General features: G+C 44.6%; 1 protein-coding gene across 1 annotated transcript; it reads right to left on the bottom strand.

Annotated features, from left to right (window-relative positions):
- Positions 1-2,644: 2,644 nt before the first annotated feature.
- On the bottom strand, positions 2,645-15,053 carry LOC110384664 (1-acyl-sn-glycerol-3-phosphate acyltransferase alpha). The gene is made up of 5 exons (XM_021325086.3): positions 14,790-15,053; positions 12,090-12,223; positions 5,641-5,822; positions 3,923-4,091; positions 2,645-2,924 (listed from the first exon to the last, which is right to left on the bottom strand). Exons 1-5 carry the CDS (start codon positions 14,978-14,980, stop codon positions 2,752-2,754), a joined length of 849 nt encoding a protein of 282 aa, XP_021180761.3. The 5' UTR covers positions 14,981-15,053; the 3' UTR covers positions 2,645-2,751.
- Between the last annotated feature and the right edge of the window lie 207 nt (positions 15,054-15,260).

Genomic DNA, 15,260 nt, shown 5'->3' with positions numbered 1-15,260 from the left:
CCTGGTGAACACAAAAATTATGAATTCTCAAGTAGCGTCATTAAATCGCGGAGAATCTTAACACCGCGATTCAGGATTTGCATAAAAATGCACAACGCCATCTATGTTGAAATAATGTAACTAAAACACTTAAACTAACATAAAATATTGTACACACACGAACTATGTCATTTCTAAATGATACACACACTAATAAATTCAATTAAGTAATACAAAGAACAAATTGTTAATGGTATTATCTAAAACAAAATTAGAACAATGAGAGTGAATTTGTCTGATTTGTTTGTTTACATATTTGAAAGCTCTAAGCGCTGCGCTGTCACTCGCGCGTAGACAGATATAGCCACAGAGTACTTTTTATATTATGAAATATGGATATAGCTACTCTACTCTTGACGCGTTCTTTCTCGTTCACTCGCGAGTTTTGATTGGCTGGAACCCGCTCCGTGAGCCGGCTTACCGCTCGCCCTTATGCCGCGAACATCGCCCGGCGCGGCGTGGATGACGTCATGCAAGCGTAGTTTTGTATGGAGGAGGAAGCCGCGGCTTGTTTAGTAGGAGCAAAATGTTTCAAGTAATTTATAGACAATTTTTTTACGGTGGTAGGCGTTTTGTTATACCTACATATTTAAATTGTGTGGTTTAAATGATTATATTAATTATACCTATACCTATATTATAACTTATACATGAAATTCGAAAGGGAAGCCGATGGGAATCGGCTTATAAGGACGCCTCGCCACTGATGTATAGATATGTATAGATAGGTTTATAAAACAATGTTCTCTTCTCTTGTTTCCCGACTTAATTTTAATTGTTTACTACTTGTACAATTAAGGTTCAAAGGATCCGCTACTTATTTTTTTTTTGTTTAAAACAAACGTGAGAATCGATTCAAAATAAATATAGGTACTTCCCGTCTATACATGGGAAAAACAAATTGTAACACGTACAAAAAAGTATGTATTATAAAAAGTATAATTTAATATTTTTGAATTTGTAATGAAGTAATTTCAATACTCGTTTAATTATATTATTATCTCCACATAGCTCTTTCCTGTGGTTTTAGTGTAACTTTTTGACAGTGAAACAATTTTTCAAATTCGTTCTGTAGTTTCGGAGCCAGGGTACAAACAAACAAAAATTTATTCCTCCGTATAAAATAAGTATAATAGGTGATTCTGAATGCCTATATGCTAATATGTAATTGAATAGGTAAGTACCACCCGTGGGGACTGAAAATATACAAGGGATCGAAGTATGTGACACGGCAATTGCAATTAACTATTGCGGAAGCCGTTTCTATTTTTAGGCATTTTTGCGGTTATGAGATTTGCGGTTATGAGATTCAACAATTAGATTATTCTCAAATTGACTAAATTAACGAACCGAAACTCACATTTTAAACTATGTGTACCAAATAAGCCATTGCTTTTAACCCCCGACGCAAAAACGACGGGGTGTTATAAGTTTGACGTGTCTGTGTGTGTGTGTGTGTGTGTGTGTGTGTGTGTGTGTATGTGGCATCGTAGCTCCCAAACGGATGATCCGATTGTAATGCGTTTTTTTTTGTTTAAAAGGAGTGTCATTCGGGAGTGTTCTTAGCTATGTTTGGTGGAAATCGGTTCAGGTCTTCAAGGTCATCAGCTCGTTTGTTAGGTGTGAGGGGAATGTTACACGCTCAGTTTACTTGCAAGCATGTGTGGGATCTGAAATTTGAAACACTAATGTCTTCTGGAACCACTGAGCTGGTCTGCTGGTAGGGCACGAAGGTAGGAGACGTAACCCTGAACTGCCTTTTAGTAAACCCATCGAGTTTGGGCTCGTTGAATTTGTCTTGACTAGTTCTGTTCAATTGACGAGAACCTGATACTGGAAATAGGATGTGGCGGATGAAACCCTGGAATGCCGGAATGAAACGGATAAACCGATTTATATCTTCGCTGAAAATCTAGAATGACCAAAGGTTTATGTTTCCTCAATCTGTGCAATTCTCCCAGAGCCAGTATGTTATGAGGATTGTTAAACAGCATCCTTTGGCCGAGATCGCATAGAGCGACCCCATCTTAAAATAAAAGAAATTAAATGAAAGAAGGAAAAATTAAGGAGCTCCTTCAAAAAGCATGAAATAAAATTAAATTATAAATTTAAAAAAACCCCCGACCCAAAAAAAGTACGCAATTGGTATGACAAAAGGTTAAAAACGCTAAACCCTATAAAAAGCAAAAAATAACTTTTAACACTACGTAAGTACCAACTAAAGCATGCCAGACTAAACTAAATTTTGACGTGTCGGGGCACAGAGTGATCAAACGAGCCGGCAGTAATGATATTGTACGAAGTTTGTGTCTTATTAAGTTTAATATACTGCTTAATCTCTTAAAATATTCACCCTGTGTTGGGGAAGCACTATAGGAGGAAAGCCACTCGTCCGTTAGCTAGAGAGGGTAATCGTTTAAACAAACTAGTTATTTGGGTAGAAGGAAGTTGAGGATTTAAAATTATGAAGCAAGCATGTATTTTCCAGCGAGACGTTACTTTTCCCATGAGATTCTTACCTATACTAGGTAAAGAATACCTACTTTTCTAATAATACTTTGTAATCAAAGTTGTACAAATTATCAGGTGTCAATAAAACACGATACAAGTTTAAAATATTTATAAAACATCTTAGCTTAAAATATAAATTAAAGTAACCCTAACCTACTTATATACAGTCAAAGTCAAAGTAACTAACATACAGTCATGGTGTTACCCTTTGAGAGTAACGGGGTAGTCTGATGGTAGCGAGCTGAATACTTCTTTGGATATCTCCTGGTACGCTACGCTCATTTTATGGTGGACCCTGTCGATGAGATCCGGTACGTCTTCCATTGTGAGACCAACGGTGGGCACGGGTTCTAGGCACTGAATTATAACGTGACCTGGAAAAAAACAATTCAAGATTACTCAGTATGACAGTTGGATCTTATAGTAATAGTTCGCCAGATTCATACGGGATTATATTTTAAATTATGTTAGTATATGTTTTAAAGTTTCTGTGTCCATAATCTAGTGCAATCCATAATATAATCTCTGCAAAATAAACGATTTAATTTGATTTTATAGTGCAGTACCTTTAATGTTCAGAAATTTTCTAAACGTAGTAATTAATTCGAATTACGTTGCTAGAAAAGAGCTCTACCAAGAACTAGGGCTATCTCCAGTTCTCGTTACTTACACTAATATTTCCGGGTATAATTATTATGACATAGAGTGAAGTAGGTACTTATAGAAAACCTCTAAAAATCTCCTTGTTTTTGCTACGTATCTGTGGGGCAGTCAACATTCATTCCAGTTATGATATCGAGACAAACAATTGAAATAATAGCTGCGTAATGGCTTCAGAAATTAGGGTATTTTTTAAAGGAAATTCTTGTCCATTCATGATGAGGTGTAGATTATTTAATAAAGGAATGTTGGGTATGTGGCCTAAATAAATTTCTGTGAATTTGTTCCTCTGAATATTTTCAGTTACAAAAGGGAAGTTTTGTGTGAATTGTGATGGAGCTTTCAGTGCTAAGAAGATTAAAGTCCAAATTAGAATATAGATAGGCTACTTTTTGTCCGGAGAGGAAAGGGTCACGGAAATTTTAACCTTTCAGATTGAAGTCACAGGCATCGTAAGATTAGGATGTAAAATCTTTTTTTATTATTTTCCTTTAAGTATATTATGTACGTGCACAAAATCTTTAAAATACTTACATAGTGTACAGACATGGTAGTACATATGTGTATTCGGATCTTAAACTGCGTACGATTTTTATAGTGACGATAAAAATGATAAATAAACCTAGGTAGATATTCGAAATATTCATACGTTGTCAATATAAATATTTTTAGACGAAAGCGACATAAAAAGACGGCTAACAGAGGTGCTTACCTTTATTGAAAATATATTTCTCCTTATTTATGAAATAGTAGGGTGAGAACACAACAGGTATGATCGGCACTTGAGCGGCAACCGCGATGTTGAATGCGCCTTTCTTGAAAGACTGTAGCTTTGTGTAATCTTTGTTTCTTGTTCCTTCAGGGAACAGCCAAATCTTCGTCTGGAAAAAATAAATTATTCGCTTTACAAACATTTTACAAAAACGCTGCATGAACATTTTTTCATGTTTACCAGAGAAATGTCTGTTTGAATTCTCTCAGGATATTTTTTGACGGTTTTGATCTTTGTGTTCGTTTTGATCAAAGCTAAACTGATTACTCAGTATTTTTTTGTTTGTATAATCTTTTAATGTTTCCAGATGAATCGCTAATGGAGCATTTTCAGCGAGATTAATATTATTTGAACATGCTTTATTTCGTTTTTCCAATTAATCTTCAACAAAAACAACATTTGGAATCTAACGTAAATTAATCTAATAAACCCATTCATGTAAAATCAGAACCGTTTATAAAATAACAGTTAAAATAAAGCACTGTTTCTAGCAACAAGGCAATTTTATATCTACGTTATATCCTAGTTCGTTACTGGCACATTAAGCTGAATTTATAAGTTTAATATTATCCAAGCCGGGAAGCTTCCTCTTTTAATAAATGAGAGGAGTAAGTACGATGTACGAGGTTATAATGTTCACGCCACTATGAAGGGAGGAATATAATGTACTTTTAATCTTTGCCTTTTTTGTGAATTTTAATCGTGAACACATTAAACAATGTAACATAAAAGCTTGTCATTTAAAATGTTTTTTGACCTACATCTTCAGGCGGCTTGCTTTTTCCCAACTGGGAAATGACCGGCTTTTAGATGGCCTCAGTCTAACTAGATCCGACTGAATATTATCAATATTTTACATGCTTCGACTGATGTCTGACCTTCATAATATGACTTAACTACTACCTAGTAAGAGCTAGGCAAGCCTTTTAAAGAGATCGGATATCGACTAGTTTCCGAACTGATACCTATTTATACCATTAGAAACGTACCATTTTGATATTAGTCCATTGCGTTGCCTGACGAATAAGATAATTCACTTCAATTTTCCATTAGAAAAGTTGAAAGAACGTCAAAAATAGGAAACGCTATTTTGTTGCTTTTTGTTTCCTTTTGATATGATACTTAACACGACTGTTTTGACAAGACACTATAATACTATTTGTTATGGCCTTATAGACGATATTGTGGTATGTTATTAATGGACTCAAGCGGTACCATCACACGCCTGGTGGCTGCTTGTTTTCTTTTTATGGTGCGAATTTTCATAGCTATCCTATGAATACGGACATATACTTACTGTATGTATATTGAAACATTTGTAAGTTTTGCATCTTCTTTGCTCTATATAGAAAACATGTTAGTTATATTCCTGGTTTGCGATCATTGTAAGAATTCATTTAAAATAATCAGAGAAGTCCATAAAAAGACCCGAACACGAACAGGTTTTAAAACTAATAATTTTCCTGTATTTCCAGTAACAAGGGCTTTTAATGGAGTTCTCGATACTGTTTTTCTTGTGGAAACGAGCCAGCTGTATATTATCGTGTTATACTTACTTAGGGGACAGGACAATAAATTTTATTGCCAAATCCCCGAGTCTCTGTTATCGTTACCACAAGGAAGTACCGGTATAGATAATAGAAGTATATGATACTAACCTTGTTTTTTACCATGACCTCCGAGGTGACTTTCAATTGTTTGTAGGCTCCTTTCGCGTTACGTCGGTCTATGTACACGACTCCAGCCAGGTACGCGGAAAGACCAAACGGCCAAACGTAGAACAACTCTTTCTTCGCGATCGCTGCCAATTTGTCCACTACTTCCCATATATTGAACATTCCTGGAAAAGTAACAATCGAAAAATGAATATTGGTACCTACTCAAGTACTGTAAATAACAGTTGCAGATAGTATCAATACACATATTGACAATCAATAACGTTAAAGGTGAACGAACTTTCCATACCTACGTACCTCTGTACTGGAGTATTATGTACATATGAAATTGAATATTAATTGCTTTTCGAAATTGGTTTCGACTGGGATTAAAAGAAATGTTATTTATTTCAGCAATTTGTGTCGATATGCTAACTTAAATGTTAATTATGTTTGTTTTTATTATTCTTGACATTTTTGAATACCTCCGAACAACAGAGTTGACGTGTTTTATCCAGCTCGTTGAAATATTTCAATAGCCACCTCGCGATGGTCTTTGCTTAGTAGCGAAGACCAGAGGTTGCTTCTAACGTTACTTAATTTAAGTAGGAAAGTTGGCATAGGCCCAGTAAAATATTAGCGTACATTATTAACATCAACACCGAAAAAGAAATGACAATCGGTGGCATAGAGCTTTTAAACTCATGTTTCTTACCGGATCTTCTCCATAAGACCCACTCCTCGGAGCCATTCACCTTTTTTTTTTTTTTTTTTGTTGTCGCTGGGTAAAAAATGCTATTACGCATGCCCTTCCCGTCGGGGGACGGGAGAGGGGTATGTGGGACTCCCCGGTAACGACGTTCCCGGTATACCCACTAAAAAGGCCCAGCGGCACTCCGACCTCGCCTGAGTGGAGGGGGTCTGGGAATCTATGGCATCCAGTCCCCCACCGGCGATTGCCCGCCTCACGGCAGGCCCCTCATGCCTCCCCCCAGTGGGAAGAGGTCCCTATTATGGCCGGAGCACAAGGGGCGATCCTTGTAATGCAGGCGGTGGCACCCCCGCGCCTGTCGCCCGCTGATCACCCCCCGGGGTGGATGGGGACGGACGTTGTGTTCGCCGTCTTCCACCCCTTCTTCGTCTGCGGAGCGGCGCTGCGAGAGGGTCGTTCTCCCGCAAGCGCTCTGCCGCCTCCTTCTGTGACATGACGTCCTCACAGAAGGAGGCTACCGCGTCCCATGCCTCTTCACTTCCCAGCATGGCACCAATCACACTGGGGAGCGAGAGGTCATCCCCGACCACTGCCACCAGGGTGCGGCGGGGTTCAGCCCACGATGGGCACACCTCTAGTGTGTGCTCTGCCGTATCCACCTCGGCCGCACAATGGTGGCACTTTGGGGTCTCCTCCCTCCCAATCCGGTGCAGGTACGCTCCAAAGCAGCCATGCCCGGACAGCACCTGCACCAGGTGCATCGAGAGGCAGCCATGTCGCCGATCGAGCCATCCATCCAGGACAGGCCCGATGGCATCCAGCGTCCGGCGACCGAACGTTGACGAGGCAAGGTCCTCGGCCCAGTGTCGAGTGATTGCTTCCCTCGCCTCCTCACGCACTTCTTCCCGTTCGATCGGGTCCGGGTGCCGGTCTAGCGCCCTTTGCGCCGCCGTCCAGTCGTACACTCTGGCGAGCACCCAAGCTTCGAGTTCCCAAGGAGGGGCTCCCGCCAGAACGCACGCCGCCGCGAAGCTCACTGTGCGGTATGCCCTCGCCACCCGCTGTGCAATGGCCCTTTGTGGCCTTCGGATGGCAGCGGCGTTCCTCCGACCGCACAGTGAGTCTGCCCAGATCGGGGCCCCGTACAGGGCCATACTCTTGAGTATGCCGGCGTACAGACGCCGGCAATGGTCGCCGGGCCTCCCGATGTTCGGGAGGAGCCATGAGAGGGCGCCCGCGGTCCTCATCAAGCGCGTCGACAAGCCACTGAAGTGTGCGTTGAAGCGCCACTTGCTATCGAGGACTATGCCCAGATATTTCATCTGGGGCTGTACCCCAATGCGGACACCCTCCACATGTATATGAGCGTCAGGCGGTTGGTGCTGCCGGGGCCCATGGAAGAACACGGCTTCGGTCTTTTGCAGCGCCACCGTCAGCCCTAGGCGGGAGATTCTGTCCACCACTAGTGAACCGCCCGCCGAGGCCAAGCTGGCCGCTTCTCCAAAATTTCTCCCCCGGGCAATCAGAAGGGTGTCGTCTGCATAGCAAATGACAGACGTGCCACGGGGGAGGTTGCCCCGCAAAAGCCAGTCGAATCCAATGTTCCACAGGAGCGGCCCTAGAACAGAACCCTGTGGGACACCGGACTCGACGCCGTAACGTCGGAGCTGGCCCGTCTTGTCCACAAGGAGGACTGTGCGGTCCCGCAGGTAGTCCGCCAAAAGTCCCCGCAAATACGGAGGCACCCCGTGGAAGCGGAGGGCCTCCAGTATGGTGGAGTGGGGAATGGAGTTGAAGGCGTTGGCTATGTCGAATGACACAGCCAACAGTCCGTCTCCCGCATCCATCGCCTCCCTCACCTGGTCTTTTAGTCGGGACAGGGCGTCAACTGTCGAACGCTCAGCTCGAAAACCGAACTGAGCGTCCGCTAGATCCGGGCCGATTGTGCTCAGATGTCTGTTGATTCGGGCGGCGAGGATCCTCTCGAACATTTTGCCGACCTCATCCAGTAAAACGATGGGTCGGTATGCCGATGGGGAGTCCGCCGGCCGCCCTTCCTTCCGAAGAAGGCACAATTGGCCCTCCTTCCATGGCTTCGGGAACCTCTCGCACGTCAGGCACGCACTGAAGAGGTCCCGAAACCTTTCTCCCATCTGGGATGTGGCGATGGCCACCACCTTTGCGGGGACGCCATCCGGACCTGGGGCCGTCTTTTTACCCCTGAGGCAGGAAACTGCCCTTTCCACCTCGTCCTGCGTAATCAGCGGGATCTCCTCGGCTGACGGAGCTGCACCTCGCGGGGCGCTCATCTCTGGTGGAGTGAAGTTGTCCCAGCGTGGAAAAAGGGACTGGACCACCCCATCCAGCAACGACGGCTCGAGAGTCTCGGCAACTGGAGGACCGTACGGGCGCAGTTTGTTGCATGCCGCCTTGTACGGCCTCCCAAAGGGATCAATGTCCAGACCCTCAAACATTTCCGCCCTCGCGCGATCCTGGGCTGTGCCCATTCGCGCTGTTAGCGTCGACTTGGCCTCTATGTAGGCTGCATAGAGGCGGTCCTCGTTGTTAAGGTCGCGAATGCGCCGCCGCCGGCTTCTTGTGTAGGCCCGCCTGGCTGCCACACAGGCGGCCCGTAGATCCCCCAACTCCTCCGACCACCAATAAACGGCACGCCTAGGAGGTGGGCGATGAGACCGAGGCATGCTAGAGTTGCACACCTCGGTCAGGGAGACCCTTAACTGGACCGCTGTGGCGTCCACATCCCGGACTACTACAGGAGGCGACAGCCAGTCCTGGACGAACGCCGCCTCCACGGCGGCTTCCCGGTCAAGGCGGGAGAGCGCCCACCGCGGGAAGTGCGACCGACTCTCCTGGGTTCCCTGGGAGCCCGGGGTGGAAACATCAAACCGCACGTATCGGTGGTCTGACAGCGTCTCCACCAGCTCCACCCGCCAGTCCACTACACAGGCCGCCAAAGAAGGGGAGGCAAAGGCGAGGTCCACGATGGAGCCCCCCTGCCGCCGCACGCAGGTATGAACTGTCCCCCTATTCAGCAGGGACAGACCGGACGACATGGACCAGGTTTCCACCTCTCGTCCTCGGGCATTGGTGGCTGGGTTACCCCATAACACAGATTTTGCGTTGAAGTCGCCCATGACCAACACCCGGTGCTGCACCACTCCGCTTGCCACCCTGGCGAGGACCTCGAGAAAGTTCTCGAAGTCCGTGAGAGGGCGGTTTGGAGAGAAATACACCCCTACAAGGGCTATGTCCCCCCACGCGGCGGCGACGTATCCCGGTCCTCTCTCTAAGAGCGAGAGGGGAGGGGAGTCCGTGGAAGACCGCGCCACCAATGCAACCGAGCCGTTGTCGTCTCCCAGCCAGCTGCCAGGGACAGAGTACGGCTCGGCGACAACTGCCACGTCCACCAACCACTCCGCAAAGGTTTGGACCAGCAGGCTCTGGGCTGCTCTGCAGTGGTTGATGTTCGCTTGAAGAACACGTCTACGATGCCCAGCCATCAGTCGGTGTTCATCGCGCTTCCCTCGGTGGCCGGCACTGGAACTGGAGTTTCAGTGGCGGCAGCAGCGGCAGGCCGCACCGGCGCCTGCGGTTTGCCCTTCTTTGGTGGCGGTCGGCATTCCCTGCCCGCCATCACGTGGTTGGCTGGACGACCACTGGCAGCGCACACTGCGCAATGCGTGGTGGCCGCCTCGCAGGAGGCCAACCTGTGCCCCCCTTTCCCGCAGCGGAAGCATAGTTCCCCACGCTCGGCATTGGACGGGCAGAGAGGCCGGGTGTGCCCGATGCCGAGGCACTTGAAACAGCGCATCGGCGTATCTTCAAGCACTCGGACCCCACCCGAGCTCAGCCCGACCGGGAGGCGACCCTTAGCCAAAACCGCCTTGGCAGCTACGACTGGGCACTCTAGTCTCACAGTGCCCATACCCCTGCGGCCAGGTCTAATGGCTCGGCCCTTGACAGATGCGACGGGGCAGCCCCCCGCCGCTGCAACCGCTGCCACCACCTCCTCTTGCGTGACCGAGTCGTCAAGGTCGGTCACCTCTAGAGCCACACACTTGACGGGCCTCGCAACCTTGGCCGTGTCCGCGACAGCCTCTCGGAGCTTCGTCGCGAAGAGGTCCGCCTTGGTGCCGCGTTGCGCCCCCGAGAACTCGAAGATACGAGCCCCCGTTTGGGTCTTCCGGCACGTGACACGGCCGGCTCCAAGTTCCGCAGGGTCGACGTTTGTACGAGCCCGCCGCAGTACGGACTCGTACGTCTCCCCTCGTTGCGCTGCCTCTGGAGTCAACGTGACTACCACGGCTTCGGTTCTTGGAGGAGGAGCGAGCTTCCTCCTCTTGTCCTCTGAGGCTGCAGGCTTGGCTGCAGGGGGCTCAGGGGCCGACTTTTTCCCCTTCCGCTTCCTCGCTACCACCTTAATCCAAGGCTGGTTGGAAGGGGTGGTGGAGGGCAGCAGAGGGTCTTCCCTCACCGGTTCGAGAGGGACCGTCTGGGTAGTCGGGGCTGGTGAGGTCTTCTTGCCCTTTCCTTTGCCCTTGGTGGTCTTTAGCACCTGGGGCTCCGACTGGGCTGGAGCCGTTGAGGGCCCCGGTGCAATAGGCATTCGTCCGGGCGCCTTATCCGCCGCGAGTGGAGGGCGTAGCCGCGTCTCCGGCAGGAGCCGGTCTTCGATGCCGGCAAAACAGGCCCTGGTGAAGGCCCTCTCCTCCATGACCACCTTGCGGATGATATCCTCAAGGTTAGAGGAGTCCGTCCCCTCAGGCCGTGTCGTGGGCTCGGCAGCGCGCGCGTGCAGCGCGGTCACCTCTTTCTGCAGGCGATCCACCTTCGCCTGCAGTTGCCGCGTCTCATCGGAGGTGGTGCGCTGCGCCAACTCTTTTACAATGCCGAGCAAGTTCGCTGCCCGGCATTTCAGGGCCTTCTGGGAGGTCCCCTTCAGATTAGAGGACTTGGAGGCCACCTCTAGGATCTCCATCTGGTCCTCCAGAGCCATGCGCTCCATTTCCTCCACGGAGTGCTCCGCGTAAAGGACACTGGAGGCTCCGTGGCTGGCGCTGGTTCTGCTTGGCCGGTCGTCGGCTTCTAATACCGCCCGCTTGGCGGGCTTTTCGGCTGCGTCCGAAGAGCCTCCGGAGCCCCGCTTGAGGAAGGCCCTCTTCCTCGTCTGGCGGGTTGCGACACCGTTCGTTCCACTCATTTCTGACTCCGTGTCGGACAGGTCGGTCGACACGGGATCATTACCTCTCATGAGACTAGCCGCAGATGGTGCGCGGCTGGTCTCTGATGCCGAAGCATCTCGAGATTGGCCCTGAGAAGGGCCTTTGGGTTGGCCCTGAGAAGGGCCTTTGGGTTGACCCTGAGAAGGGCCTTTGGGGAGACAGCGCCCGGAGGCGGCCCTCACAGGACGTGGCATTGCCACCCACAATATCGAAACGCAAGACTATTGAAGATGTTTCGACGCACAGCGTTCGTTAGCCGCCGGCCTGCCACTCCGTTACGGTGGTCAGGCGCGGCGTTGCCCAGGGGTCACTACGTGGAAGTCAACGCTGTGGGGGGACCCCCTCGGAGCCATTCACCTATTGACATTTCGAAAGAATCTGTGGTAGGTCTATATGAAATAAAAACCAATTGACTTCGACATGCGGAGCCCGTAACAATTGTTATTCATACTATGTATATTATTGTGGTTTATTAGGTACTGATTAAAAATATTTACCTAATATATCAAGAGAGCTCTGATGATTTGAAATGATGACTGCTCCGCGGTCTTCGGCTAAAATCTTCCCGTCTCGAAGATGCCATTTCAAGTCATATAGCTTGGTTATATGCTTCAGTAGTCTCACTGCTATTCTGAAATTGTATTGACGTTTGTGTTAGTAAATAAATATTTAATCGGATAAGAATAGGATCTTCATCCTTTGAGAAATAGTTTTCAGTTCATTTCAAGAAATTACGAGTGAACACTAAAAGAATTTTTGCGCACTCGTCGCAATCGTATTTCGTGCATTTTTTTGTTTGATTACTCAATTTTAATTAATTATGAAACTGCCACTTCGAATGAATTTGTTATGATATTTTTTTTCTAAAATAGTACGTGGTCGAAGAACGTAGCTTTGGCGGTCATTGCCAATGAAGGACATAGAGTTCAATGGCTTAATTATTATAAACGTTAAAATAAGACCTGACGAGTTTATTTTTTGTTTGCTGGTATGTCAGAAACTACTGGACCGATTTGTATTTTTTTTATAAGGAAGTACCTATCTCATGAAAAAAAGTAATGCAAAGCTTGATTGAAAGTTTCAATCCACTTCTAAACAAAACCAGTTTTAAATCATATAGAAAGTTATGATTCATGACCAAGTATTGACTTTCTACTGAAGACAATTTGATATTGGAAAGCAGATATCATTTTTGTATTCTTTTCTCTTATGTGGATTTAAATAATAGTTCATTGTACCTAATTCAGGATCTAAAACCTTCATTTATGCTGCATAAACGTTAATTATAGAGCCGTACTATCCTAGCCCCCGTTTTATATGGCTACGCACAGTAAGTACGAGCACACGTATGTATTTTTAATTTACTAATGGCTCCGCAGTTAAAGAGAAGATCAACAAAGTGTAACACAATGTTTTTTTTTTACCGTTTTCGTATCAACCCATCCAATTACGTTGCATTTCATGTCCGCTGTACTTTCAATGTTTTGTTTTAAATGTTAAAGCTCTCTTTATCTACTTTCTCTGGTCTTTTCTTGACGGAACTGAATGTTGTTTTTGTATGGATTATTATTAACTTACAGGTCATTTAAACATAGATAATTGGAAGTACACTGATCCACGAGCTGTTTACTAAATACCTACGAAAATGATAACGATAACCGTGCGCCTAATGTTTGTGTTCCGCATTTTCTTGATGGTGACCTAAGGAAATTGATTGGTTCAGACTGATGAGGCAACTCACTAAACTACCCTCGCTTTCCCTAAGTGGCTTTTAGTCCAAAACTTTAGCTTCGTTTATGTGGGGACGCATTTAACTTGAGTTTATTTATCGAACTAGAGAAAGTTCTCGAGAAAAGTTCATTTGTGTGTTTAAAGAAACTGTAAGTCCACTTTGTGCGAATGAAAGACTTTATTTGGGATATTTTCATTCGTAACTTTCGTTAATGCTGTCTGAGTCCATTACGTATGTCGCTTTTACTTTAGTTTTTAAAATAAAATAAAAAATATTGAGTGTTATAGATAATAAAATATGTACCTATCGAAAATGAAAACTGTCAGACGTCTTTGAATACATAATTGGTTGTTACAATTATTTATAAGTACTCATATTTTAAATGCAAGTCGATGAATTACGCCACTTTTATCGGGGAAAACCCTATTGCATAATTCTTGCAAACTTTACGGAAAAACGCGTCCTTTTATACAGGGAGACCGAGAATATATACTTTTAATAAATTACGTTTTCTATATTTTTTTATATCGTCTCGATAAGCGATTGATTCATTGCCAATAGTCGACCCCGTTGCCCTAGATTGTCAACATTTACTAACTAATATCATTAAATTGACAACTAATTTATAAAACAAACAATCGACATAATGTATGTCGAAATCATTTAGAAGGCCGTACAATGATACAATTAATTGTTTTATCGTTGGAGGCCGATTTTGCAAATATTTAATCGCGTTACAAAGATAATAATTATTGATTATAGTAATTATTATACAAACTCTACTACCAATTTTACGTATTTTATCAAGTACTTTACTTTCAGTTTGTGCATTGATCGGATCCTGTTCAAGTTCCGGTATAGAATTATTGATCTTATTAACGATACCCCCCCTATTTTAAATGACACAAATTCCTCAACTGCATCTCTCTGTGTCTGATTGCGATCAACTCAATAACTAGGTACTGTAAGGATTTTCGTGTGGTTTTCAGTAGGTACCTACTCGATTTACGTGAGGTTTTGGTACATAATCACTTGCACACCCCCAGGTTCCCAACTGTGATATAATTTTAATAACAATGAAAAAAACACTAACATACTTCAAAACATAATTTATAGAAATCAACTAAATTAATAGAACAATATTACCAATTATGTAAGTACAATATACTTATTCGTTGACAATTCATTTTCTCCTATTTTACTGAAATTAAGTTATTGATATATTTACTAATTTCTGAGACTTACGCGAATATTAGATATTTAAATAAACGTGATTTTACGGATTTTATCGCTGTTATATTAATATTATTGAATTCCTTAAATGTTATCGATATATTTACACATAAAGTAACTATTTTTGTAATTTTACTCAACCTTACTAATTAAAAAAACGCCTTATTTAAATTTTAAAATTATTCTGGGCCTATGAGAAAAAAAATTACAATAAATTTTTACTTTTACTTACTTGGCATTCCTCACATTTCTGGGGCTCAGCAGAAAGTAGGGCCAAATAACAGCCGCTAACATCGACGACAAGAAATAAAATAAGAAGAAATTAAAATAAAACTTGACTCTGTTTGGTCCAGTATCATGTAACTTCTTCAGTATATACGTGAGCACACATACTATTGTGAATATAAATATTTTGTACCACATTTTGATCGTCGTCTACGCCAAGCACACATTCGAACCGCGTTGTGTATATGCTCGTACTGATTTAATTACATTATCTTGCTATTTATGTTTTATTATCTCTTCTAGGATTCTGCGGAAGTAACAAAAAACCGCCATAGGTTTACGTTTTTGGGTTTTTTTTATGATGTGGACTTTGAAATAAAGGATGAGCAAAGTTCACATAGGTGTGGATTTTATTATCTTTATTTTGAAGCGAAAGGGTTTATCGGTTTAGGCTATTTGATTCGTGCTGTCTCTGTGT

This window comes from Helicoverpa armigera, chromosome 5 (assembly GCF_030705265.1).
Source record: "Helicoverpa armigera isolate CAAS_96S chromosome 5, ASM3070526v1, whole genome shotgun sequence".
Taxonomy (NCBI): domain Eukaryota; kingdom Metazoa; phylum Arthropoda; class Insecta; order Lepidoptera; family Noctuidae; genus Helicoverpa; species Helicoverpa armigera.
This window is presented reverse-complemented; position numbering and strand designations above follow the sequence as displayed.